Source organism: Dipteris shenzhenensis, chromosome 6 (assembly GCF_047967505.1).
Source record: "Dipteris shenzhenensis isolate YYH24624 ecotype China chromosome 6, Dip_SZ_1.0, whole genome shotgun sequence".
Lineage (NCBI taxonomy): Eukaryota > Viridiplantae > Streptophyta > Polypodiopsida > Gleicheniales > Dipteridaceae > Dipteris > Dipteris shenzhenensis.
The window spans coordinates 36,836,951-36,859,904 of record NC_141601.1 but is presented as its reverse complement, the minus strand read 5'-3'; the positions used below and the strand labels follow the sequence as shown (position 1 = coordinate 36,859,904).

The window sequence follows — 22,954 nt, the reverse complement described above, 5'->3', positions numbered from 1 at the left end:
TTCAAGAAACGTTGTTTCCGTTTCGCTGCCAAGAAACGGCCGTTTCTGGCAACTATGCGTAGCAAGCCCTCAAACCCTCATCAAATAGTATAGATAGAGTCTAGACTTTTCCATGACGCCACTCCACATCCATACCATTTTTAGACAGTGACATCTTCATTGGATTTGGAGTCTACCTAGCTCGAGACTACCGAGGTCGGCATAAGAGTAATTCAGGCCCAACAGGGGGTTTGCATGGCATAGTATGCACATATATCTAGATGGTTGTCTAGTGAAGGTATTTAAATGAATTGACTCCCAAAGTTTGGATGCTCTACCCTCTCAGAAACCATGGGATGAGATCAACAATGTCATACGGTTGAACGTACTTCAACTCCATATGTCGCAGATTTTTATTTTATTTTACTTTTAATTTATTTATTTATTTTTATTTTGGGCGGATCGGGCCCGGGGGGTGTGGGCCAAGACTTCCCCACCAAGCTCCAATTCTTTCATGACCACTTCCTCAGAGTATCCGAGGACGGAGTGATTATCAAACCTTAGTACATGGAGGACAAATGAGTCTCACATTACGAAGAATCGTCATCATTACAGGTCTCATCCCACCAACTAAGGATTGAGACACAAAGAGCTACAAGCACATCTAGAGAGCAGCAAATCTGCAGCCTATGCCCACTTTCTGTGTACATGCCCAATCCACTATGAGATTCGTGAATAATATCACTGCCTTTTCCAGCAGGGACATGGCTTCTTACCAATTTCTTAGCTGATCCATGTTCATGATCAAGTCTACATAGGCCTCTCCTTGATCGAGATGCGCTGAGATAGACAGACTCTATTGATACAGATCAAACAGCAGGAGGTGATGGTGACACAAGAGACAAAGCTAGGTCGAACACAGCGGCATGTCACATACTTCTACATGTTCAAGTAGGCACCGCTTCACAATGGAGTGGAGGAGGAGGAGCTAGCCGAGATGATGACACAATAGATTGGCAAGGCAGTGGAGCCATAGCCACACAACCATGCACAGTACAAAGATCGACTAGAGCACTCACAAGTGGGGTCCAATCTATCCCGGCTTTATTGAGAGGGGATTGCTAGAGTAAAGGTAACACTCTTGATATGACACGCAGGATACAAAGATCATCAGAGGCCACACCTCCCACCACAGCAAGAGATGATCCGACATTGGGGAATACACCATATCCCTAAATCCTATTAGAGGCCCGTGAGGCCTCTAGAAGACATTACCTACACCATACGCAGTCTTGTACCCAAACATCATAGATTTCTCGAGCCGCACGAAAGTCCTCATTATTGGGGACTTCAACGTGAAGATGGGTACATGCCTCGGGTTCCACTTATGGATTTTTATGATGACTCTATTTTATTGCCCGACACACATGCGAGCCCACCGGCATGCTTTCTTCTACATGGGCAAGAAGGACAAGTTGTAAACATTCTTTTTCCTTACAACTTTAAGGACTTCTGGCAGAAGTTTCTCAAGCAATGAGCCCCCTCTCCTCTCATAGACACCACACTATGGCACTCCTATGTACACACAATGTACAACATTCCTCACCATCCATCATCTGACCTCTCACTGTTACCCCGTCATACCTCCTGCACACTTTTCACCGTAAGCACCATCAAACATGCAGCTTTGAAGCTTCATAACAGCCGAGCAAAAGATCATGAGAGACACATACTGAACACTTCCATAAGGAATAGATACTTTGGCTCCAATCTTAGCAAATCTTTTTAACAAAACCGTTTGCACCGTTTCAAGATGAGTATTCTTGGCCGTAAGATCTAAAAAATGAGAAGGTAGAGTAGCCTTACAATGCCTCGATCCATTAAGGAAAGTGTAGCAAAGACACACACACACACACACACACACACATATGTGTGTGTGTGTGTGTGTGTGTGTGTGTGTGTGTGTATGTATGTAATATATGTAATATATATATGTATATAATTACATATATATATATATATATAATTACATCTATATATGTAATTATATACATATATATATTACATATATTACATACATACATATATATATATATATATGTATGTATGTATGTATGTATGTATGTATGTATGTATGTATGTATGTATGTATCAAGTTCATGCTAGATACTAAGAGAAGAATGATAGGCTAAATGTTTAAGTCATCGGATCAAATCTGGCAAAAGCATGTATGCATACCCCCTCATCAGCGTGGAAAACACAAACTAAAGCTGTGTAAAATTCAAGACGTATCTTGGGACTCTGAACCAATGGACTACCTTTCTAGAAACCTCAAGCAAGGGCTGTTTTTTTCTCAATTGAAGTGGTTGTTTATTTGTGTCACTCTATATACTTCATAAGACTAGAATATATCCAATCATACAAATTAACATTTTTTAAATTTAACATTTTTTGTATTTCATATATATTCTCAAACCATTTTTCATTACATAAACGTTCTTCTCCTCACACTTTGTCGACCTTAGATTTCTCTTGCCTTATGGCCAAGGATTGGGAAGCAAGGCTTTATTTCTCAAACTTGGGAAATTTAGAATAGCTTGCTAGCAGTTGCTCTTATTCACTAGAATGAAAACCAACTTTTTGCCCCCCCCCAAAGTGCAAGTACGCACACTAGTGAACTCTTATTACCAAATGCCGGATGGGATGATTTGCCGCTTATTTCCTAAAGAAGCAATCCAAAGCATAACTAAGTAAGATCTATTCAAGCTTCCACTAGAGCTCCTTTTCTCTGGGGAGTCAAAAAGCAAGCATCACATCTAGCCCCCACACATTGCACATATCTTCTCCAAACATGATGAAGTTAATCCATAACTCGTCATGTCCTACCTGTAAGGCTTCCTTTTACACACGCTTAACTTGTACTCTACAAGACTGTCCGAGGACACACTATAAACCCAAACAAAAAGACTAGTTAATAGAAATGGATGTGAAGTTCTAAACCCATTTTAACAATGGTAAGACTATATGAAAACATGCAAAGCACCACTACATCTACAGTTCTAGGGTGTTGCGCTAGCACACTACCTACACCTTTTCACGTAGGTGGTTCTGTTCATATACTTCTCAAGATGGAAAGCCTTTTCACAGTGTCATCCATTTCCCAAAAAAGAAAAAAAGAAACGAAACAGCAATGATGAACGCCATATATAGATATAGCCTGCCGTTTTCCATTAACCATCAGTTGAAAGTGATTCCATGATTGCTTTTCAGTTTACCTGTAGTGGAGCTTGTAAAAAATCTCGATATCCCAACTGAAACAACCACCGCACAGATATCAAAGAGAAATTAGACTGCTGAGACAAATTATCAAACATTCTTGCTTCAAGCTAATAAAGGCACAACAAACACCCTAGTTTGGAAACTTCTTAGATTAGACCAAACTTCATCAATAATCTTGAAAAGAAATGGTCATACAAGTGTAAGTAAAAATGCTAACAATTTACCTCAAATCTTTCTTGTTCACTAAGAGGAGGCATACGGCGATAGAGATGCCCGATGTACTCTAGGTAAGGTTTTAGTGGATGTTTGGGCAACAATTCTTCTGTTCAATTGCACACCAACAAAGCATTTTTCCAAAGATAATAAGTGATCAAAATTTTCACATTGCATTAAAATACCAATTAAATTTAACTAAAACCATCCCCTTAAAAAAGCAATGAAAGGATAATAGGACAAGTTTTAAGTAAGTCATTTTACATAAAAATTCTATATAAACAAATACTACAAGTGTATTTCACAATTAAATTGCCATGATAACAAGCGACATTTATTCACCACGATTACACTTGTCACAATATTGATGGGTTTTTTATTCTAAAACATTCATGTATTGAAAGTAACAAAATTACAATGTAAGAATCCATAGTGTCGTATATGTAGCTGTTGAAGGCAGAAGGAAGCAACAGAATGGAGAAATCAGCCCCCTTTCACTTAGCTTTACCTCACAATTTGGAGATGAACAACCTGTACTTGCTTACAGATGTAGACTTGTTTGGCTTAGTCGATAAGGAGATCTACTACAAGTATGTGTTCTCATTTGGATCAAGCGTAGTCATTTGGAGTAGGAAAAGGAACAAAATGTTACATTCAAATGGACTACAATCTAGCATGGAAATATGTGAAGCCACATAGTTGAGGCTTCTTAGAGAATTTTGATGCCATGGAATGACTGCACGACTGTGTTTTGTGATAACAGAAAGTGTAATGTTTGGCAAAGAACCCATGTTCCATCTAACCAACAAGCACATTATGTGCAATTTCTTGTTATCAAGGAAAATATTAATTCACACAAAATACTTCAATAAGTAGATTGTTGATATCTTTATCAATCTATTTGGTGACAGGAAGTTTGAGGAGTGCAAGGTGATGGTAGGGTTAAATATGGGTCAAGGAAACCCTAATTTTGTATAACATAAAATTTCCACTCAGATTTGAGTGAGTGGGGCTTTTGCCTCAAATTCAGTCATTTGTAGATTTTGGTAGTTTAGATCGATTTGTTGCAGGTAGGTTCAGTGAGATTGGTAGACATTTGAAGACATTGCACATTTTGCACACGAATTCACTCGCACTTGGGCATAATTGCACATTTTTGCCTTCCATTGTAGTGTTTGGGGGCCTAGGGCATTTTGTAGGCACTTGCAGCTTTGAGATAGTGTGCTTCAATGTCTTTTGCAAATTCTAATTTTGTTTCAGCCTGAGAAACTTGGGGCATTTGCCTCCATTTCACTCATTTGTAGATTTTGGCAGTTTGGGTTGATTTGTTGTAGGTAGATCTAGTAAGATTGGTAGATGTTTGCAAGACATTGCACATTTTGCAGGCAAATTCAGTGGCATTTAGGCATTTGCAGATTTTTTCCATCAATTGCAGTGTTTGGGGGCCTGGGAATTTGGCAGGCAGTTGCAGCTTTAAGATATTCTAATTTAGTGTCTCGTGCAAATTTTACTTTTGTTGGGGTGTTGTTTCAGCCTGAGAATTTTTTATCTTTTGCATCAAATTCAGTCATATGTAGATATTGGCAATTTGGGTTGATTTCTTGCAGGGAGATTCAATGAAATTGGGAGACATTTGTAGAAGATTGCACATTTTGCAGACAGATTCAGTGGCATTTGGGCATTTACAGATTTTTGCCTTCGGTTGCAAAGTTTGGCGCCCTGCAGCTTTGAGATATCTACTTTGATGTCTTGCAAATATTAATTCAGCCTCAAGATCATCTTTGAGGATGGCTTAGAATCCCAGGAGATGTGTTTGGCTTTTGGCCCATGAGAATAAATTGGATGTAAATTGGATGGCACCAATTATTCCATGTGGAGTTTATAGTGGAGAACTTGTTAGTTGCTAAATCATGAGATTACTTCACTTAATGTGAGTGATGCTTCAGGTGCAGTCCAGTATTTTCACAGTGGGGCTTCCAGGCACATCTCTCCTAGACAAAATTTATTTGCTGATTGACAACCTGCTCTGCCAAGAGGGTATCTTGTGCCAACAATTCTTTATACTCTATGAGGGGAGTTTTAAAAATTTTGCCGCCATCAATTGATGGAATTGGTTTATGTCTTCCAAATGCCCTTTATTGCCAAGGACTAAGAAGAATTTACTGCCAGTTTCCTCTTTTGGGAGACGGGGTTATACTATCACTTTCGAGAAATAATAAAGTAGAGTAAAGGACTACCAGAGAGATATAATAAGCACTTTAAATAGGTTTGTACCAGTTGGACATACATGAAGTATGACCTTAGCATGCAAAATTTAACCATCTATAGGTTCGGAGTTGCAAGCTCCTGCTACGAGACGGCAGTGGCAGCAGTCTCATCGATGGGACTCACTAAGGCCCCCTCTCACAGGGACGGGGTCACCGGTGATGCAGAGGTCATCAACTCCACGTTCCGAATGCACATTACCAGATTTTTGGTTTGTTCTTTGGAAGCATTTCCAGATTTCTCAATTTCCATTTCCGAAAGCTCATTGCCGAAATCCGAAGGTATATTCCTGGATTTCAATTCTAGTATCTATGTCTAGTCCGAATTCCGTCATTCATTACCAATTTTGCCAAGCCATTTTGGACGTTCACTCCCAAATTTCAAGTCATCTCACATCCGGACTGCAGTTCCACATCAATGGACCCATATCCGCATCATTGTACCCACATCGTGACTTGGCCCTCGTCAAAAATATCATCTACAACTGCAAGCTGCTTGGCAGCCAGCACGGCATGGAGGAGTCTAGGAAGGTGGCCAAAAAGTAGGAGTGTTTTTGCAAGGCATGGCCTCCAAACATCTTTTACTCTCTTACCAATCAAAGGAATCGCTGATTGTATAGCCCTCCACCATAGTTGTTGGCACGTGGTTCCAACTATAGGCAATGAGTTGGGATCCTGATACGTGTTACAAAATTTTGGCCAAAGCTATCAGTCTGTGTTTGCAGCCCATCCTTTGAGACCTTTCCATGATATGCAGACGGGTTTTTTTCAGGGCCAAAGCATCTTTGATAGTATATTCTCATTTTGAGAGGCTTCACATTGGGTTAGGCACAGCAGCTAGAGGCTAGCCATTCTACACTCGGCCTTAAGAAAGCTTATCACAGAGTAAATTGGGGTTTCCTGGAAGGTACTCGTCTACGCTTTGGATTCTCAGATGCTTGGATTAGAGGGGTTTCCTCCTTGAGATCAGCCCACAGTCATGTACTTATATCATGTGTGGTCTCTGCGTCTCTGGCTCTGTAACTCCATGTCGTCTCTTCCCACTGATCCACTCTATCCTCATGTCAGCTAGCTCCTCTCCTCCACCTCGCTATGTCCTGGTGCTGACTAAAATGTGTGGAAGTCAGAGACATGTCTTTGTACTCAATCAACCCCAGTGTCCTACGGTACGGTTCACCCCTTCTACTATCTGATCTGCCTCAATAAGGTCTCTCTGGTCGTTGCATCTCAATTAGGTAGACCCCAACACACACCTGGTCATGGAAGTGGATAAAATGGGAGTGGTCCAAAGCCATACCCCTCTTCAAAGAGGCAGTCTCCTGCAATGTTGTCCACTCCTGCTACTGCCTGATCTGCCTCAGTAGGATCTATCTGTGTCATCTCATCTCAATCAAGTAGAGGCCAACACAAACCTTGTCATGGAATGTCAACCAACCACCCCACCAAGGCTCACTGTAATTCATGTCCAAGTGTCAGCCGTTGTGGTTGCTAATGTGCATGATTGTGTATGCCATGCTCATTCTAACTCACCATGGTCCAACTCATGGGAAGGGTGGGGGTACAATGAGTGGAAACTTTTGTGACAGTCATAGATTTCTAGAACTTCAGTGGAGGACAGCACACCAGAGGCATGACTGCCTCACTGCTCACCTTTAGGGCCCACTACATCAAGAAGGACATCTCTAATCCCAGCCTACTAATGCAGTAGTTCTGTGTAGACTATCACAGCTACTCCCAACCTGATCTTAGCGCTGCTAAGTCCAAGCCTCATCTGTCTCTCAAGAAAGGGAGCTAAAAGGTGGCAATATTACTATTGGTGATCCGAATCTCCTTCCCCAATTGGCCCAACCACTCCTCCACCATGCGGAAAATCTGATCCTTCCTCTCATATGGCTGTGAAATTAAAGTCACTGAAGGAACGGGAACTGCTCCCAAAAACTCCAATAGAACCCTCTTTGCGAGGCTGCAAGATCAAAACTGACATTTCCAATACGATGGCGTAAACATCAAGATAGTTCTACAGCCAAAACTCACTCAGCAAGGGTTGCCCTGGGAGGCCCTTCGGCCTCGAGAAACGAGAGAAAGGAGGGAAGTCTCCTATGTCGGCATTGCGACTATAGTGCCCGGACTCGGTGAAGAGGTGGTCTGAAACTGAGACAAGAAAGCCGAGCTCTAGCCAAGGTGAGCAGTTGGCCTAGGCAAGGATGATCACTAGGAGGCAAGAGAAGAGGAGAGGGGGGTGGAAATCGGACCGGGGGGGATGACTAGAGGGTGGCGGGCAGCTGGAGGTGGGGAGAGAGGGTTTGGACGCAAGGATGAGGGGTGGTAGGGATGATGGTGATAGGAGGAACAAGGAGGGTGCCTCTCTAGCATAAGGCCTTGAAGGAGTGTCCTTAGCTTGCTGACAAACTTGTGCTGACAAGAGAGAATCTATCAAATGATCATCTCCCTGAGGTGCGTCGGAGGACATCCGGAGGGGGCCTTCTATGCTTGCTCCTCCTGAGTGAGTGAGCGCGCGCACGCATGTTTTTTTTTGGGGGGGGGGGGGGGGGGGGAGAGATGATGGAGGCCTCATGCTCATTTACTATCGTCGATGTGCATGGCGTCTTCAATTCTTTGGGCCTCTCTTGCCTGCTTTCATGCTATCCATGCAAGTCCGACCCCCCTTGGATGGCTCCACCCAAGGGATTGAGACTACTCCTAATGTTGTATGTGCACGCAAGTCTATCCCCTCGCCTATCCCAATGTTGGCCTAATCGAGGCTGGGAGGAGGTGCAACCTACACTGCGAGGACAAGCTCTGGCCCGTGGCCCTGTTTGTTTGCACCTGAGACACTACCTTGGGAGGTTACTAAACCCTCTATCTGAACTCGCCTCAGCCTAGGGTCTCTAGAAGCAACTCCTCAAGCAGGGACTCTCAGAATTCTATAATCAACCTAGAGCCATGAACACCATTATCCGCAAGGATCAAGAATGTTGTAGGTAGATTCCAACACGTTCTGAAGCAAGCCCCGATGGAAGACAAAATGGTTCTACGCTCCTTCGAAACCCTAAGAAGCGTTACATTACTGGAAACCTCAACACACGGTGCGTTGTCTCCATGTCATCAACCACTGGTACCAAGGTAGGAAGAAGACCAAGTGCATGCCAAGGAAGATGGGGATCTACTCCATAAGGGCCTAGGTAGCGACGGAAAACTCGGCTAGAGAAGGAAGACTCATTTCCCCTAGATGGCGGTCTCTTGGATGTGGTCGCCCTTTTTTCTTTTTTGCAAAGAAAGGAACCTTCTATTAATGCTTGAAAAACCTCATACAAAATAGTGAGGCTTGGAGCCATAGCACATATGCGAGGGGTAGGGCAACGGATGAGGGAGATCGACCTCGCCATCCCTGAGTCTTGGTGGGAGGGACTCCGCATGTAGATGGATAACTATTAGTTGGGTTAGTTTTCTCCGCCCGGGGTCCCCTTGAGGATGATGATCCAGTGAGACAGCAAGCAGCCTGGTTTCTTCCATGTAGGGCTTGGAGGCTTGCTTGAGGCTCTCACTGAGAGAGACCCAGAGATGGATGGGGGCCTGGATGGGACTCATTGGCAGATGATCAGAGTTGTAGGCCGATTGGGGAAGGAGTGGCACATTGATTCCCCCAATATTCTAGAGCAGAATGCCCCCACATGGCGCCTTTGGCTTTAGGAAGGTGGGCCCCTAAGTGAGGTCCAGTGGGATATGGGAGAGTGGTTTTGGCCTTCCAGGGTGGGCCTCACGGAGCAGGTGGACGAGGTGTCCTTTTCCTATACCACATAGATTGTTAGGAGGCTTTAGATGGACTCTTCAACATGGATCCCTTGAGGGTGAGGCATTGGGTGGCTTAGAGGGTGCCCGAGCCAGGTTTTGGACACGCCTATGGGGTCCAGTTTACTGGCTAGCCGCATACGGAGGCTTGCCCATAGGCTCGTCGTTGGAGTAGATGCAAGTGGAGGGGCAGTGTCACTGTTGCTTTGCTGGAGTTTTGGAGACGATCCCTCACTGCCTTTGGAGCTGTCGTAGAGCAACGGATTTGGATGGGAGCCCTCAAGATTATGACCCGCATGCAGAGCCTTTAGAGGCACTACACCTAGGGGATGGTAGCCTAATTGACTGAGGGAGGTCACGCATTCCAGATTGATGACGTCTCTCCAGCTTACTGGATACAGGATCAGACCATTAGAGGATAGCGGTTCCTCCTACTAGCTCGGATCCTCACTCCCCTCCGGAGGATAGCATGTGGGAGGTAGTAGCCAGTGTCATGACATGGAACATTTGGGTTGCTCGCTGTAGTTTGGTGATGGGTGAGCATGCGGTTCCACCCTTGGCTACCTTGGTCGCCATCTAGTAGGATATCATCTACACCTTGCGCTCGTGGGACCCCGGGCTCTAGGGCGACTATTGTGAGGCGTGCACGTTTCTGCAAGGCTTGGCCTGTAGGAGTTTTTTACATATTCACTCCGCAAGGGATTCGTTGGTTGTATAGTCCCCACACGTGGCTATTAGCCCCTGTACTAGAGATTCCCTAGGCAGTGTATTTTAGGGGCATTAAGGCCAGCCAAAGGCACAAAAGGCACCAAACAGGGCAGCCAAAAGGACAGCCAGCAGGGCCAGGCTGTTGGCCAGATTTGGGCGAGATCTGGCTGACCTAGATTTTGGCCTACAAACTGTCGGCAAGAATCAGGTCGACCAGCTGGTCTGACCAACCTGGAACTGGCCGACCAGCTGGCCGACCTCCTAGGTCAGGCCTATAAAACAGTCCCTACCCCCCTCACTCTCATGTGACAGGACCTGCAGCTGCTCCTCACCTCCTCCATCCTTTGCTGCAGCCCCTCCTGCTCCAGATCTGGCTATTATGCCTGCTCCATCCTCTGCCCCTCTATTCCTCTCCTCCAGATCTAGCCCTGGACCTCCAGCTGCTGCTCCAGATCTGCTCCTGAGTGGTTGCCGACGAGCTTCCACTTCTCCTCTTCATCTGCTGACATCCTCTCCTACCTCCAGACTGCTGCCGACAAGCTTCCACATCTCCTCATCCTCTGCTGCGCATACACCTCCAAATCTACAGCCAGATGAGCTCCTTTTCTTCATCATGTTGCTATTCCAGATAGCCTGAAGGTTCCTTCCTCAAAGCATGCTGTTTCCAGCCATTTCCAGGGCAGCTCCAGCCCTTCATCATCTTCGTCATCATCGAGCTACACGGAGGACTGCGTTTCGCTCCCTCTGCTGATATCTTTTCTACTGTTTCTCTACATGGTATCATCTTTCTGATTCGCCTCAGCCACGGTCCTTGAGACACGACGGCTTGAGGTTCTTGTATTCAGTTTTGCATATTACCGACGGGCACTATGTTTTCTGAGTTCCGTTCTTCAGTTGTGTCTAAGTATCGTCTATTTTGATCGCTCCACTGCAAACCCTACCGCTTCTCTACATGGTATCAGAGCCATGGTGATCTAAAGACCCCAGATCTCTGGTGATCTAAAGATCCTACTTCTTCATGGAGGCCATAGGTACGGGGAGCATCACTCCTATGAACATATCAGTTTCCTCTTCATTCCACTGCACACTACGGGAGAGAACTCCATCTTCTACTCCCATCCCTCCCTCCCTTTCTAACCTCCATCTTCTACTCCCATCCCTCCCTCCCTTTTCGGTTTCAGGCTTGACACTCCCCATTCCTTCGAACAAGGAGGTCATGATCCTTCACCTCTACCAGATCTCCATCGGCATCGACTTCAGAATCTACAAGTTCTCCCTAGGCGGGACCCTTTCTCTTCAGATGTGTCTTGATGACTGTTGTTTTGAATCATCTACATTCATGGAGGCGGGGATAGACTCCTCTCTCCCGAGGTCCAAGATCGGGCACACACTGGCTCACTGTTCAGCTACGACCTCTTCCTTTGGCGAAATCCCACCATCTCTGGATTATCAGTGCTGCTACGAGATATTTGTTCTTTACCTTTGTTTTTCCTCCACCTTTCGGCGGTGAGAGGGGGTGGCTTATTCTCTCGAGCTTCACAGTGTTCTTACTTCGGCTGATCATACGTGTAACTCAGGCACTTGAGGAAGTGAACAATTCCCTTGCAAGGGAACTCCTCTTCTGACCTTCTCTGCATTTTTGCATTGCATCTCCTGGGCATTTCGCAGGGATAGCCACCACCACCGTCAACATCTCTACACGAAGCTCCAAGCACACAATGTCTGCCCCTCCAAATTGGCAATTGAGAGGGGGTGTTAAGCAACTATAATCCCCACTTTCGGGGCAAACATACCAGCTATCAGCAATCCCTATTTTAGGGGCATTAAGGCCAGCCAAAGGCACAAAAGGCACCAAACATGGCAGCCAAAAGAACAGCCAGCAGGGCCAGGCTGTCGGCCAGATTTGGGCCAGATCTGGCCGACCTAGATTCTGGCCTACAAACTATCGCCCAGAATCAAGTCGACCAGCTGGTCTGGCCAACCTGGAACTGGCCGACCTCCTAGGTCAGGCCTATAAAACAGTCCCTACCCCCCTCACTCTCATGTGACAGGACCTGCAGCTGCTCCTCACCTCCTCCATCCTTTGCTGCAGCCCCTCCTGCTCCAGATCTGGCTATTATGCCTGCTCCATCCTCTGCCCCTCTATTCCTCTCCTCCAGATCTAGCCCTGGACCTCCAGCTGCTGCTCCAGATCTGCTCCTGAGTGGTTGCCGATGAGCTTCCACTTCTCCTCTTCATCTGTTGCCATCCTCTCCTACCTCCAGACTACTGCCGACAAGCTTCCACATCTCCTCATCCTCTGCTGCGCATACACCTCCAAATCTACAGCCAGATGAGCTCCTTTTCTTCATCATGTTGCTATTCCAGATAGCCTAAAGGTTCCTTCCTCAAAGCATGCTGTTTCCAGCCATTTCCAGGGCAGCTCCAGCCCTTCATCATCTTCGTCATCATCGAGCTACACGGAGGACTGCGTTTCGCTCCCTCTGCTGCTATCTTTTCTACTGTTTCTCTACATGGTATCATCTTTCCGATTCGCCTCAGCCACAGTCCTTGAGACACGACGGCTTGAGGTTCTTGTATTCAGTTTTTCATAATACCGACGGGCACTATGTTTTCTAAGTTCCGTTCTTCAGTTGTGTCTGAGTATCGTCTATTTTGATCGCTCCACTGCAAACCCTACCACTTCTCTACAGAGCTTTCCCTAAAACCAGCTTTCGGGGGCTTTTCTTGGAAATTGCGCTGGAGTTTCTTGTTGATTTGGCCCCGTGGGGTCCTCCATAAAGTGGGCGCCCACATCTTGGTGCTTTTTGCCTTGTAGGACCTGCGCTTTTTTACTTTTCCCCTAATTCTAGGGCCTTTTTGCACTCATCTTGGTCCTAGGAACACATTGCCACAAACAAATACCAACACTTTAACACATTAAAGGTTAGTCAGATGCATGCATTCTAGTTCTTGGACTATTTCTAGTCCCTTGTGAGCGTCCCCGCCGCAATTCTTTTTTTACCAATGCAAGGCAAAAGTAAAAACAATAAAACTTATTTTTGGTTAACCAACTTCACCATTCTTTGACCGGAGTCAATTCTAATAAAGATTACTCTTCATTTTCTTAGGAGAAGTCCCAAATGGTGACATCAGCAGCTCCCAATTTTACCATTTCAGGTCACTAAATCATTGCAAGAGAAGATCAATGTCGTTGAAACACTTAAAATGGAGAATAAGTCTCTTGTGTCGCTCTTTAGTACCGAGCTCACCACAATCCACTTTTAAACCAAATCCGAGTGGGAGTGAGGCCCTATTTGCTTGTCCTCTAAAGAAAGGGAGATCCAAATGACTGGGGGGTGCAGTGACATGTTTATTGATCTTTCCAAGGCCAAGTAGCTCTGAAGACTCTCAAACTGTCTTAGCTTTTGAGTTGTCTATGAAGGATGATGAAAGTGCCAAGGGCGAGTGGGTATGAGGCCCACAATACGGCCCACTGCTACTTTGTCTTGAACAAATAGTATCGCATTTGCACCTGCCAGTTGTCCTCTGAGGAAAGAGCGATCCAAATAACTCGGGTGGTCAAGTGAGTGGTGACACGTTGATTGATTTTTCAAAGGCCAAGTAGCTCCGAACAGTCTCGAACTATCTTAGCTTCCAAGTTGCATATGAAGGGTGGCGAAAGTGCCGAGGGCAAGCTCTGCATGCCGCGACCAACAATTGACACTCCCAATTCCTTCCGACTACTAGCCCCACGAGGCCTTCTCTGATGAGATTTCACAAGGGCGGACTGGAAAGCAACTGGGCATGGAGGTCAATGAATAGAGACGGATATGAGTAAGGAGAGTCGTTGGATCTCTTCACTAGGCCAAGGTATTGTTAGATATCAATGCTCCACTCTCGTGTAACTACACGGGAACCAGCTAACTCTACTTGTAAGCCCCCCATATGAGGAGAAGGCATTTGAGTAGCTCGGTTATCCGGTAGGTCCTGGTTTAGACACCAGATGGGGGCCATGTGTGGCCTGATGGCTAGACAGCTTCAAATAGAGTTGGCACACCGCCAACTAGGCTACATGCAAGTGCGGGAAGGCATCCCTTGACTGACCGCACTGAGGCTAGACGGAGCAATTCTCGGGGCAGCCCACTCTCGGGTTGCGGGGCCCGTTTGGAGCCTCAGATGATCCCGGATGGCTCTGTTTTAAGCACCGGTTCTATTGTATGGTCAGTGGCCTATTTCGGGACCGACCCCCAATCGACCGTTTTTGGCGGACTGGGTCAGTCACCCAATTGAGCCTAACCGACTACGACTGGTGACTATATAAGAGCAAGCCCGTGAAGCCCATTTCATCACTGGCTACAGCAACCTTGATTCCTTAGCATTCAGCCTCCGTCTTCTACTATTTCAAGCACGCCATCGAAGCTTTTTTCACAGGAGCGCACGGCTGGGAGGCAGCGCCATCTATTGTATCAATTCTACAATAATCAAATTTTTTATTCTCCATACTATCTTGTTTTCTCTCTTGCGTACGAGATCCTGTTATCTGTTGAGCACAGACATTGTATTATTTTCTTACATGGTATCAGAGCCTGAACTCTAGCAGGAAGATTTGGTAGTGTGTTTCTGTTTGCGAGCAGATTGTGAGAGATGGCCCAGCCCGCAAGACTGCGAATCCCACCGTTCGGCGAAAGTGGAAAGTTGGACGGCTCTAACTATCCTCTCTTGAAGTTCAAGATGAAGACCATCCTAAGCGCATATGAGCTTTGGGACACTGCTACTGGGGTGGACGTGAGGCCGGTTCCAAGACCGAATCCAGCCAATGCAGGACAACAGATAGTACCAACTGCGGATGAGATTCTTGCGTGGACAAGAAGAAATGCAGATGCACTGTGTTCTATTGTCTGCAGTGTTAGTGATTCTGTCATATTCAACATGTCACCACAACGGAGAAGACATGGACGGTCTTGAAAAATTAGTACGAGACCACGAATCAGACGCGGATTCAAAATCTGGAGACTCAACTCGCGAATGAAAAGTTGTATGAGTCTGAAGCGGCAGAGAAGTTCATCACCAGAGTGAAGAATCTGCGCGATCAGATGACTGCGATTGGCATCACCATCACCAGCGAGAATCTAGCACGAAGGTGCATACGGATTCTCCCACCAAAGTACGACGGTCTTGTTACGGTGCTGAATACGCAGAACAGAAATCCGCCCCTCAACTTTGAGGATTTCAGCACGATGCTTCTGGAGGAGGAGATGCGTCAAAAGACGAGGACTGGAGAAGATTCGGCTTTTTGGACCGGATCAAAGAAAGGTAAGGGTAAGGACTCTGATAACCCATCTTCTTCTGATGATAAAAAGAGAAAGAAGAAGATCAAGTGCTTCTATTGCAACAAAACAGGGCACAAGCAGAATGAGTGCCGCAAGAAGATTGCAGATGAGAAGAACGGAGTGAAGAAAGAGTAGCAACAGCGCGCAGGTAGTACCCATAGAGTTGTTCGTCGCAATTGAGGAGATTTGCACGGAGGCAGTTCATGTACCTGCAGATGAACCTTGGATCATTGACAGTGGTGCATCACGCCACATGACCAGTCGAAAGGATTGGTATACCTCTCTACAGCCGGTGGGGAATGACATCATGATAGCAGTCGGCAATGATGCAAAATGTCCAGCAAAAGGAAAAGGTACGATTGCTCTCAAGTCAGATGGAGTTGTAAAACAGTTGTCCGATGTTCTTAATGTGCCAGATATCAAGAGGAACTTGTTGTCCGTTTCTGCGATCACGGATCGGGACCTCAAAGTTCAATTCGATAAGAATGGTGCACAGATCCTGGATCTTCAAGAAAAGGTCGTTGGTAAAGGTACACGGCGCAACAACATTTACGAACTCTCAACTTTCAGTGCTCGAGCGGATGTAAAGAACACTAAGCTGTGGCATGAGAGGTTTGGTCATCTAAACCTTAGTTCTTTGAAGGAGATGCATAAAATGGAATGATTGCAGACCTACCAGAAATTTCAGATCTGCCCGATGTATGTGAAGCTTGCATGATGGGCAAGCAGCATCGACAGCCCTTTCCTAAAGAGGCCAGCAGGGCAAAGGCTCCTCTAGAGCTCGTTCACACCGACCTCTGCGGAAAGATGGAGACGGAAGCTTTGGGTGGTTCCTTCTACTTCATGACGTTGATCGACGACTACAGTAAAAGGATATGGATTTACTTCCTCAAGACGACAGACGAGGCTTTCAATAGGTTCAAGGAATGGCATGTAATGGTGGAGAAAGAATCGGGGAGGAAGGTGAAGAAGCTGAGATCAAACAGAGGTGGAGAGTTCACATCGACTGAATTCGAAAGTTACTGCAAAAGTCACGAAATCAAGAGGCAGAAACCCCCGCCACATACATCACAGCAAAATGGAGTAGCAGAATGCAAGATGCGCATCATCTGCGAAATGGGCCGGAGTATAAGGGAAAGATTTGCCAAAGACTGTCTGGGCTGAAGCATGTAACACTGCAGTTTACATCCTCAATCGTAGCTACACGAAGGCTGTGAACGAGATGACTCCACTGCAAGCCTTTTCTGGACCAAATGGGAACCGAAGAGCCGGAAGTGTATTTTCTTAGGCTACAATGAAGAGGCGAAGGGTTACCGTCTCTAACCCTGTTACTAAGAAGGTAATTGTAAGTCGCGATGTGGTCTTCTCAGAACAACCGCATCAATTGGAGGAGGATGCTTCCTTCCCAGACAACCAAGATCAGGATATCCATCCAGTACCGCCACCAACAGCAGACCGAACTCCCCCAACGGTACTTGGGAGGATTCAAGACAAAGAAGATGAAGAAGAGCCTGCAGAACCACAACGGCAATGGCCATTCCCGAAGTGGGTAAAGCAGCTTTTGGACGGCAGAGAACCTCCAGCAATTGAGGAGGAACCATCGCCGGTCCAAGAGATTAGAGGAGCAAAGAAGGACGCAGGAACACTTGATCAGCTATGCTTTGATGACAGAAGTGATCCGTGCTGATGAACCCAAGTGTCTTGAAGAGGCACAAGGCGATGATAGGTGGATGGAGGCTATGCAGTCGAAGTATGGCTCCATAATAAAGAACAACACTTGGGACCTTGTGGATCGACCACCAAAGCGTAAGGTAATCGGAACCAAGTGGGTGTACAGGATCAAGTACAAGTCCGACAGCACGTTGGATAAGTACAAGGCTCGGCTCGTGGCAAAAGGATTTGCACAGCTGCCTATGGGAGTTTGCCAAAACACATTGAGATTCAATATCACTTTGTACGCGAGCTGATCATGGATGGAGAGGTCGACTTAGTGTACTGTCCGACTACAGAGAATGCTGTGGACATCCTCACGAAGGCACTTGGAAGAGACCTGCTGGAGAGGCATCTTCATCGACTTGGCATTGGGCCGAAAAAGTAAGTTCACTTGCGGGTGGACATTGAGGGGGGGTGTTAGATATCAATGCTCCACTCTCGTGTAACTACGCCGGAACCAACTAACTCGTAAGCCCCCCATATGAGGAAAAGGCATTTGAGTGGCTCAGTTATCCGGTAGGTCCTGGTTTAGACACCAAATGGGGACCATGTGTGGCCTGATGGCTGGACAGCTTCAGATAGAGTTAACACACCGCCAACTAGGCTACATGCAAGTGCGGGAAGGCATCCCTTGACTGACCGCACTGAGGCTAGACGGAGCATTTCTCGGGGCAGCCCACTCTCGGGTTGCGAAGCCCGTTTGGAGCCTCAGATGATCCCGGATGGCTGTGGGCCGAACGGCAACCGTAGGTTAGTTGCTCTGTTTTGCGCACCAGTTCTATCGTATGGTCGGTGGCCTATTTCGAGTCGACCGTTTTGGGCGGACTGGGTCGGTCACCCAATTGAGCCTAAACGACTACGACTGGTGGCTATATAAGAGCAAGCCCGTGAAGCCCATTTCATCACTGGCTATAGCAACCTTGATTCCTTAGCATTCAGCCTCCGTCTTCTACTATTTCCAGCACGCCATCGAAGCTTCTTTCACAGGAGCGCACGGCTAGGAGGCAGCGCCATCTATTGTATCAATTCTACAGTAATCAAATTTTTGATTCTCCATACTATCTTGTTTTCTCTCTTGCGTACGAGATTCTGTTATCTGTTGAGCACAGACGTTGTATTATTTTCTTACAGGTATATGGTTTGCGATTGAAGTTGAGATCGATTACAGTCTAGTGTAGTGAGACCCCTTGTGAAATGGGTTTTGATGACTCAGCAATTTTGTCACCAATGACATACTCAGAAGGAGCATTGTTGCTTGAGTACCCCATTGAGAGCTATTTGCGTGTGTGGGTGCGAGGGTCCAAAAATTCTACGGGAGAGGAACTGGATCAGCGAAAGTGCTCTGCTGAAGACAAACTCGCTCATGTAGCTCTACCTCGCTCCCTCTTCACCAAACAGACTATGCTCACAGACTTCGAAAGGAATCTCTCACAGACTCCAACAGACTCATGCTCCTTGACTCAGACATCACTCACCGGCTTAGCTCACAGACTCAGATGGACATCGCTCACAAACTTAGACATCGCTCACATTTACAGACTCAAAAATATCTCCCATACTCACACATCACTCACTCTCCCAACACCATAAGCCAAGATTCTTTGCTTGTAGAGACTTCGTGAAGGCAGTGCTAGCTCTCTGCTCTTGCTCCCCAGACCAACGACAGACCTGCGGCACATTACCTTAGATATCACTTCTTGTCTATGCTCTCTACTTACGAAAAGTTAACTGAGCTAAGATACATTGAGTCCATCTGCGCTGCCCAACATCAAATGTGTCATCATGATGTTTCTACCTCACCTTTCTCACAAAAAAGGTCTTAACAAAATTTCCTTCCATTTTGCAAACTAGCAACACCCTCACATAGGTGTTTTGATATTACTGCTTCAGATTGAACATCATAACGCCAAAAGTGTGCCTGTACGACTTATGAAAGAGAGCACAAACCATGAAAAAGTTTATACACAGCACAAAAGGGTATTCCCAAAACTAGAACATCACAGCAAAAACGACGACTATTTTAGACGGCCAACAAAACCCAAAAGATAAATTCTTTTCCAGGCAAAATTGCAGTTCAGAAAATGAATAAATAAAAAGATTGACAAAAATTCATGAACATAAGATCCTAATTTTAAAAATTCAGCATACCTCCATAGCCATTGGTAGTGGTCAGGCAAGACCCTTCATACTCCATTCCATCTACTTGATGAAAACATTCTCCAACAATTGCTATCTGTAGTATTGAAAGGGGGGAAAACAATTCACTTTATCACCGTGAAAGATTGAATACAAGTTGCCAAAAGTATCTTTTTCCCATTATGAGAGAGATAAAGAAGCCATCTTACATAGGCAGTCCTCAGACTGAGAAGAATGAGGGCCTTAACATAAAAATTTCAGTCAGATATGAGCAAGCTGCATGAACATATTATGTGAAGAAAATATTATATGAGCAAGCTGCATGAAAATATTATGGCTTCAGGAAACAACTATTTATTTTGCAAGCCTTAGGGCATTGGGCATCACATGCTCCTGGCCCATCCCCACTGGACATCGAAGGATGCAACTGTGTGCCTTGCCAAATCTAGCCTAGAAGTTTCCCGTGGCTTGGAAGAAGAAGAAAGCTCAACAGACAAGGACACAAAATTACATGCCTGGCATAGTTTTAGAGGAGTTGTGACCTGTCTAACCCCAATGCAACTTAAGATTGAAACTTACTAGGTAGCCGCATGGCCATCCTTACAGTCTAAAGCGCAAATGTAGCCAAAAGAAGTGACCCCCTTGGGCCATGGAGAAAAAATATATCTGATGAAAAAGACTGAAGTAACAAGTAAGAAAACTAGTATCCAATTGGAATGCAGCAACAAATTCAGTTGCTCATTGACCATCCAAATGAAGAGTGCATGATTTCACCAAAGCAATTGAAATATTTTTCCTTGCCAGAACACAAGGCGAAACGAGATGGAGGGGGAGGGGGTGGACAAAGAAGTGAACCTGAGAGCTCACCACATCCTTTGCACCCACATTATGAGAGTAAAGGACTCTCAAGCAAGGGCAAGCCTACCTCTCTTGAGAGCACAAGGGTATTAACTCTTTAGGCTCCAAGGTGAAGCATTAACAAGAGGCTGCAGTAAACCCACCAGTGAACGGTGGAAGAAAAACTAAAGTGTAGGCTCACGGAAGCAAAACGATGCACAAGAGTGGAGCAAGAAGTGGAAGCCGTCACATCAACTAGTATGAAAATGAAAGTACCAAGTACTATAAAAGAGAACCCTAGGACCTAGTGTCCTAGTGGTACCACTAGTACTAGGTGTCATAACACACTAAAAGTACTAGGTGACCTAAGTGCCAATAACTAAAGCTACATGGCATATACCAAGGCCCAGAGGGCATCAATACGACCCGGAAAAGACGGCCTGCAAACCCCCCTCCATGGTATGGGCTGGAGTATTCTGGAAACGTCTCAGAATACCTGGTATTTTCTGGTCATGGCGGAAAATGTTCATCCAAAAGGATATAGCCACCTATGAATGTACAAGGTATGCCAAATCATGTAACAAAGGGAACCAAGTGTAAAGCCTGTCGAAAGACTTCGAACTTGGGACGAGGAAGAACCTTTGTAAACATATCTGCTATGTTGTCCTCTGTGGGAAGGTAGGACAACTCTGTGTCTCCCGCTGACAACCGCTCTTGAACATAATGATAGTGAACTTCAATGTGCTTGGTACGCGCATGAAACACTGGATTACGCGCAATGGCCAAAGCACTCTGGCTGTCAGTGTAGACCATAGTGGAGGATGTCTGGTGAATACCAAGATCTGTAAGTAACTGTCGAAGCCAGGCACACTCTACTAGGCTGCCCTGTACTCAGCGTCACAGCTGGATATGGCAACTGTTGGTTGCTTCTTGCTGAGCCAAGAGATACATGAATTGCCAAGCAAAAAACAATTGCCGGTATGTGACACCCTGCCCAGTCACTATCCGTGAAAGCATGCATGGTAAGTAAACCCTGATCACCATAGAAGAGGGCTAAATCCTGAGTGCCTCTGAGATATCTGAAGACTCTCTTCACTGCCTGCCAATGCTGTGAACTGGGCATGTGCATGAACCTGCTAAGCTAGGATACAGCATACTGTAAGTCGGGTCTGGTGTGGCATAAGTAAATGAGACATCCAGCAACCTACTGGTAAAGAGTGATATCACATGGTGGGCTCCCATCATGAGCTGAAAATATAAAGCCAGGGTCCACTGGAGTAGAGATTGGCTTCCAATCCTCAAACTGAAAACGATCAAAGAGCTGTCCAATATACTTGGACTATGACATCATGATACCCCCCTCAACATGAGCACACTGAATGCCCAAATGATAGTGCAGCTGTCCCATGTCTAACATTTAAAAAGCTTGCTGCAAATCAGCCTTGAAAGCTGCAATATGCTGAGTATCAGGGCCCATGATCAGCATGTCATCCACATATAAAATCAACACTAAAAAATCAGATCCACTCCCACGGACATAAAGAGTGGGCTCTGTGGGGCTATTCTGAAAACCAAGGGACAGTAAGTGTGCATGAATTTTAGCATACGATGCCCGGGGTGCCTGCTTCACACCATAAAGGGATTTTCTCAGCCGGCATACCTTGTTTTCAGAGCCAACAACCTCAAAGCCAGGAGGTTGTGTCACATAAACTTCTTCCTGCAGATCCCCATGAAGAAAAGCAATCTTGATGTCAAGATGGTGCACTTGCCAATGGTGATGGGCTACAATGCCAATGACACATCTAATAGTAGTAATCCTAGAGGTAGGAGCAAAGGTCTCCTCAAAGTCAATGCCTTGTTGTTGCGCATACCCTTTTACAACAAGTCGAGCCTTGTGTCGATCTATGCTGCCATCAGATTTCCTTTTTAATTTGTAGACCTACCGAGTACCAATGGCATGCTTGCCAGGAGGGAGATCTACTAATTCCCATGTGTCATTTTGACTTTAGATTGTAGCTCAGCTCTCATTGCATCCATCCACTCTTTGCTGTCAAAAGCATCTTTATGGCACAAAGGCTCTTCATTGCAAGCTGTAGCAAGGAGTGCAAACTCCAAAAAATGACCATGCATCTGTCTATTCCCTGATCTTGTCCGGGCAGCAAGAGGTTGATCTTGTTTGCTGTCCCTCAATGTGTCAAGAAGCCATCTAGGAACTTGCCTTTGCTGTCTATTGACAGCTCTTTCTTCAATCACTGCATCATGAATAGTGGGATCATTTTGTGCTGAAAGAGGAGCCTGCAAATCAGCATGGGTTGCTGGCTGATCATTGCTTGTTGGAGGGCCTACAGGAGGCTCATGTTGCTGGTCAAAGTCCCCCCTTGAGGGAAGAAGAGGTAACCAAGAGTTAAAGGCATCAATCATGTCAACTTCTGGCTTAGCTTTGCAATCCACAAGAGGAGAAGTTGAATGTTCAGCAAAGATTACATCTCTACTACAATAATCTTCCCAGTATTTGGTTGGTACAACCGATACCCTCTGCTCTCCTGGCTGTGACCAATAAACATGCAATTGATTGCCTTATCATCAAGCTTATGTCTCATCTAAGATGGTACATGGACATATGCAAGAGACACAAAAACTCTCATGTGTGAAAGTGAATGTTTCTTGCCTTTCCATGCTTCATAAGGTGTAACAGTCCTCAATGCCCTTGTAGGTGATCTATTC

The 22,954-nt window shown here is 45.7% G+C and overlaps 1 protein-coding gene across 3 annotated transcripts in view; it reads right to left on the bottom strand.

Moving 5' to 3' along the window:
- The window catches only part of SKB1 (SHK1 binding protein 1), a 114,971-nt gene that overhangs the window by 13,478 nt on the left and 78,539 nt on the right, over positions 1–22,954 (bottom strand). For 2 of the 3 annotated variants that reach the window (XM_087375573.1, XM_087375575.1), the window contains exons 9-11: positions 19,406–19,490; positions 3,483–3,580; positions 3,255–3,290 (exon numbers count right to left, since the gene is read on the bottom strand). In XM_087375573.1, coding sequence (XP_087231699.1) covers positions 3,255–3,290; positions 3,483–3,580; positions 19,406–19,490 — 219 coding nt within the window. The remainder of the gene's footprint in view (positions 1–3,254; positions 3,291–3,482; positions 3,581–19,405; positions 19,491–22,954) is intronic. The other variant, XM_087375574.1, reaches the window with a different exon arrangement.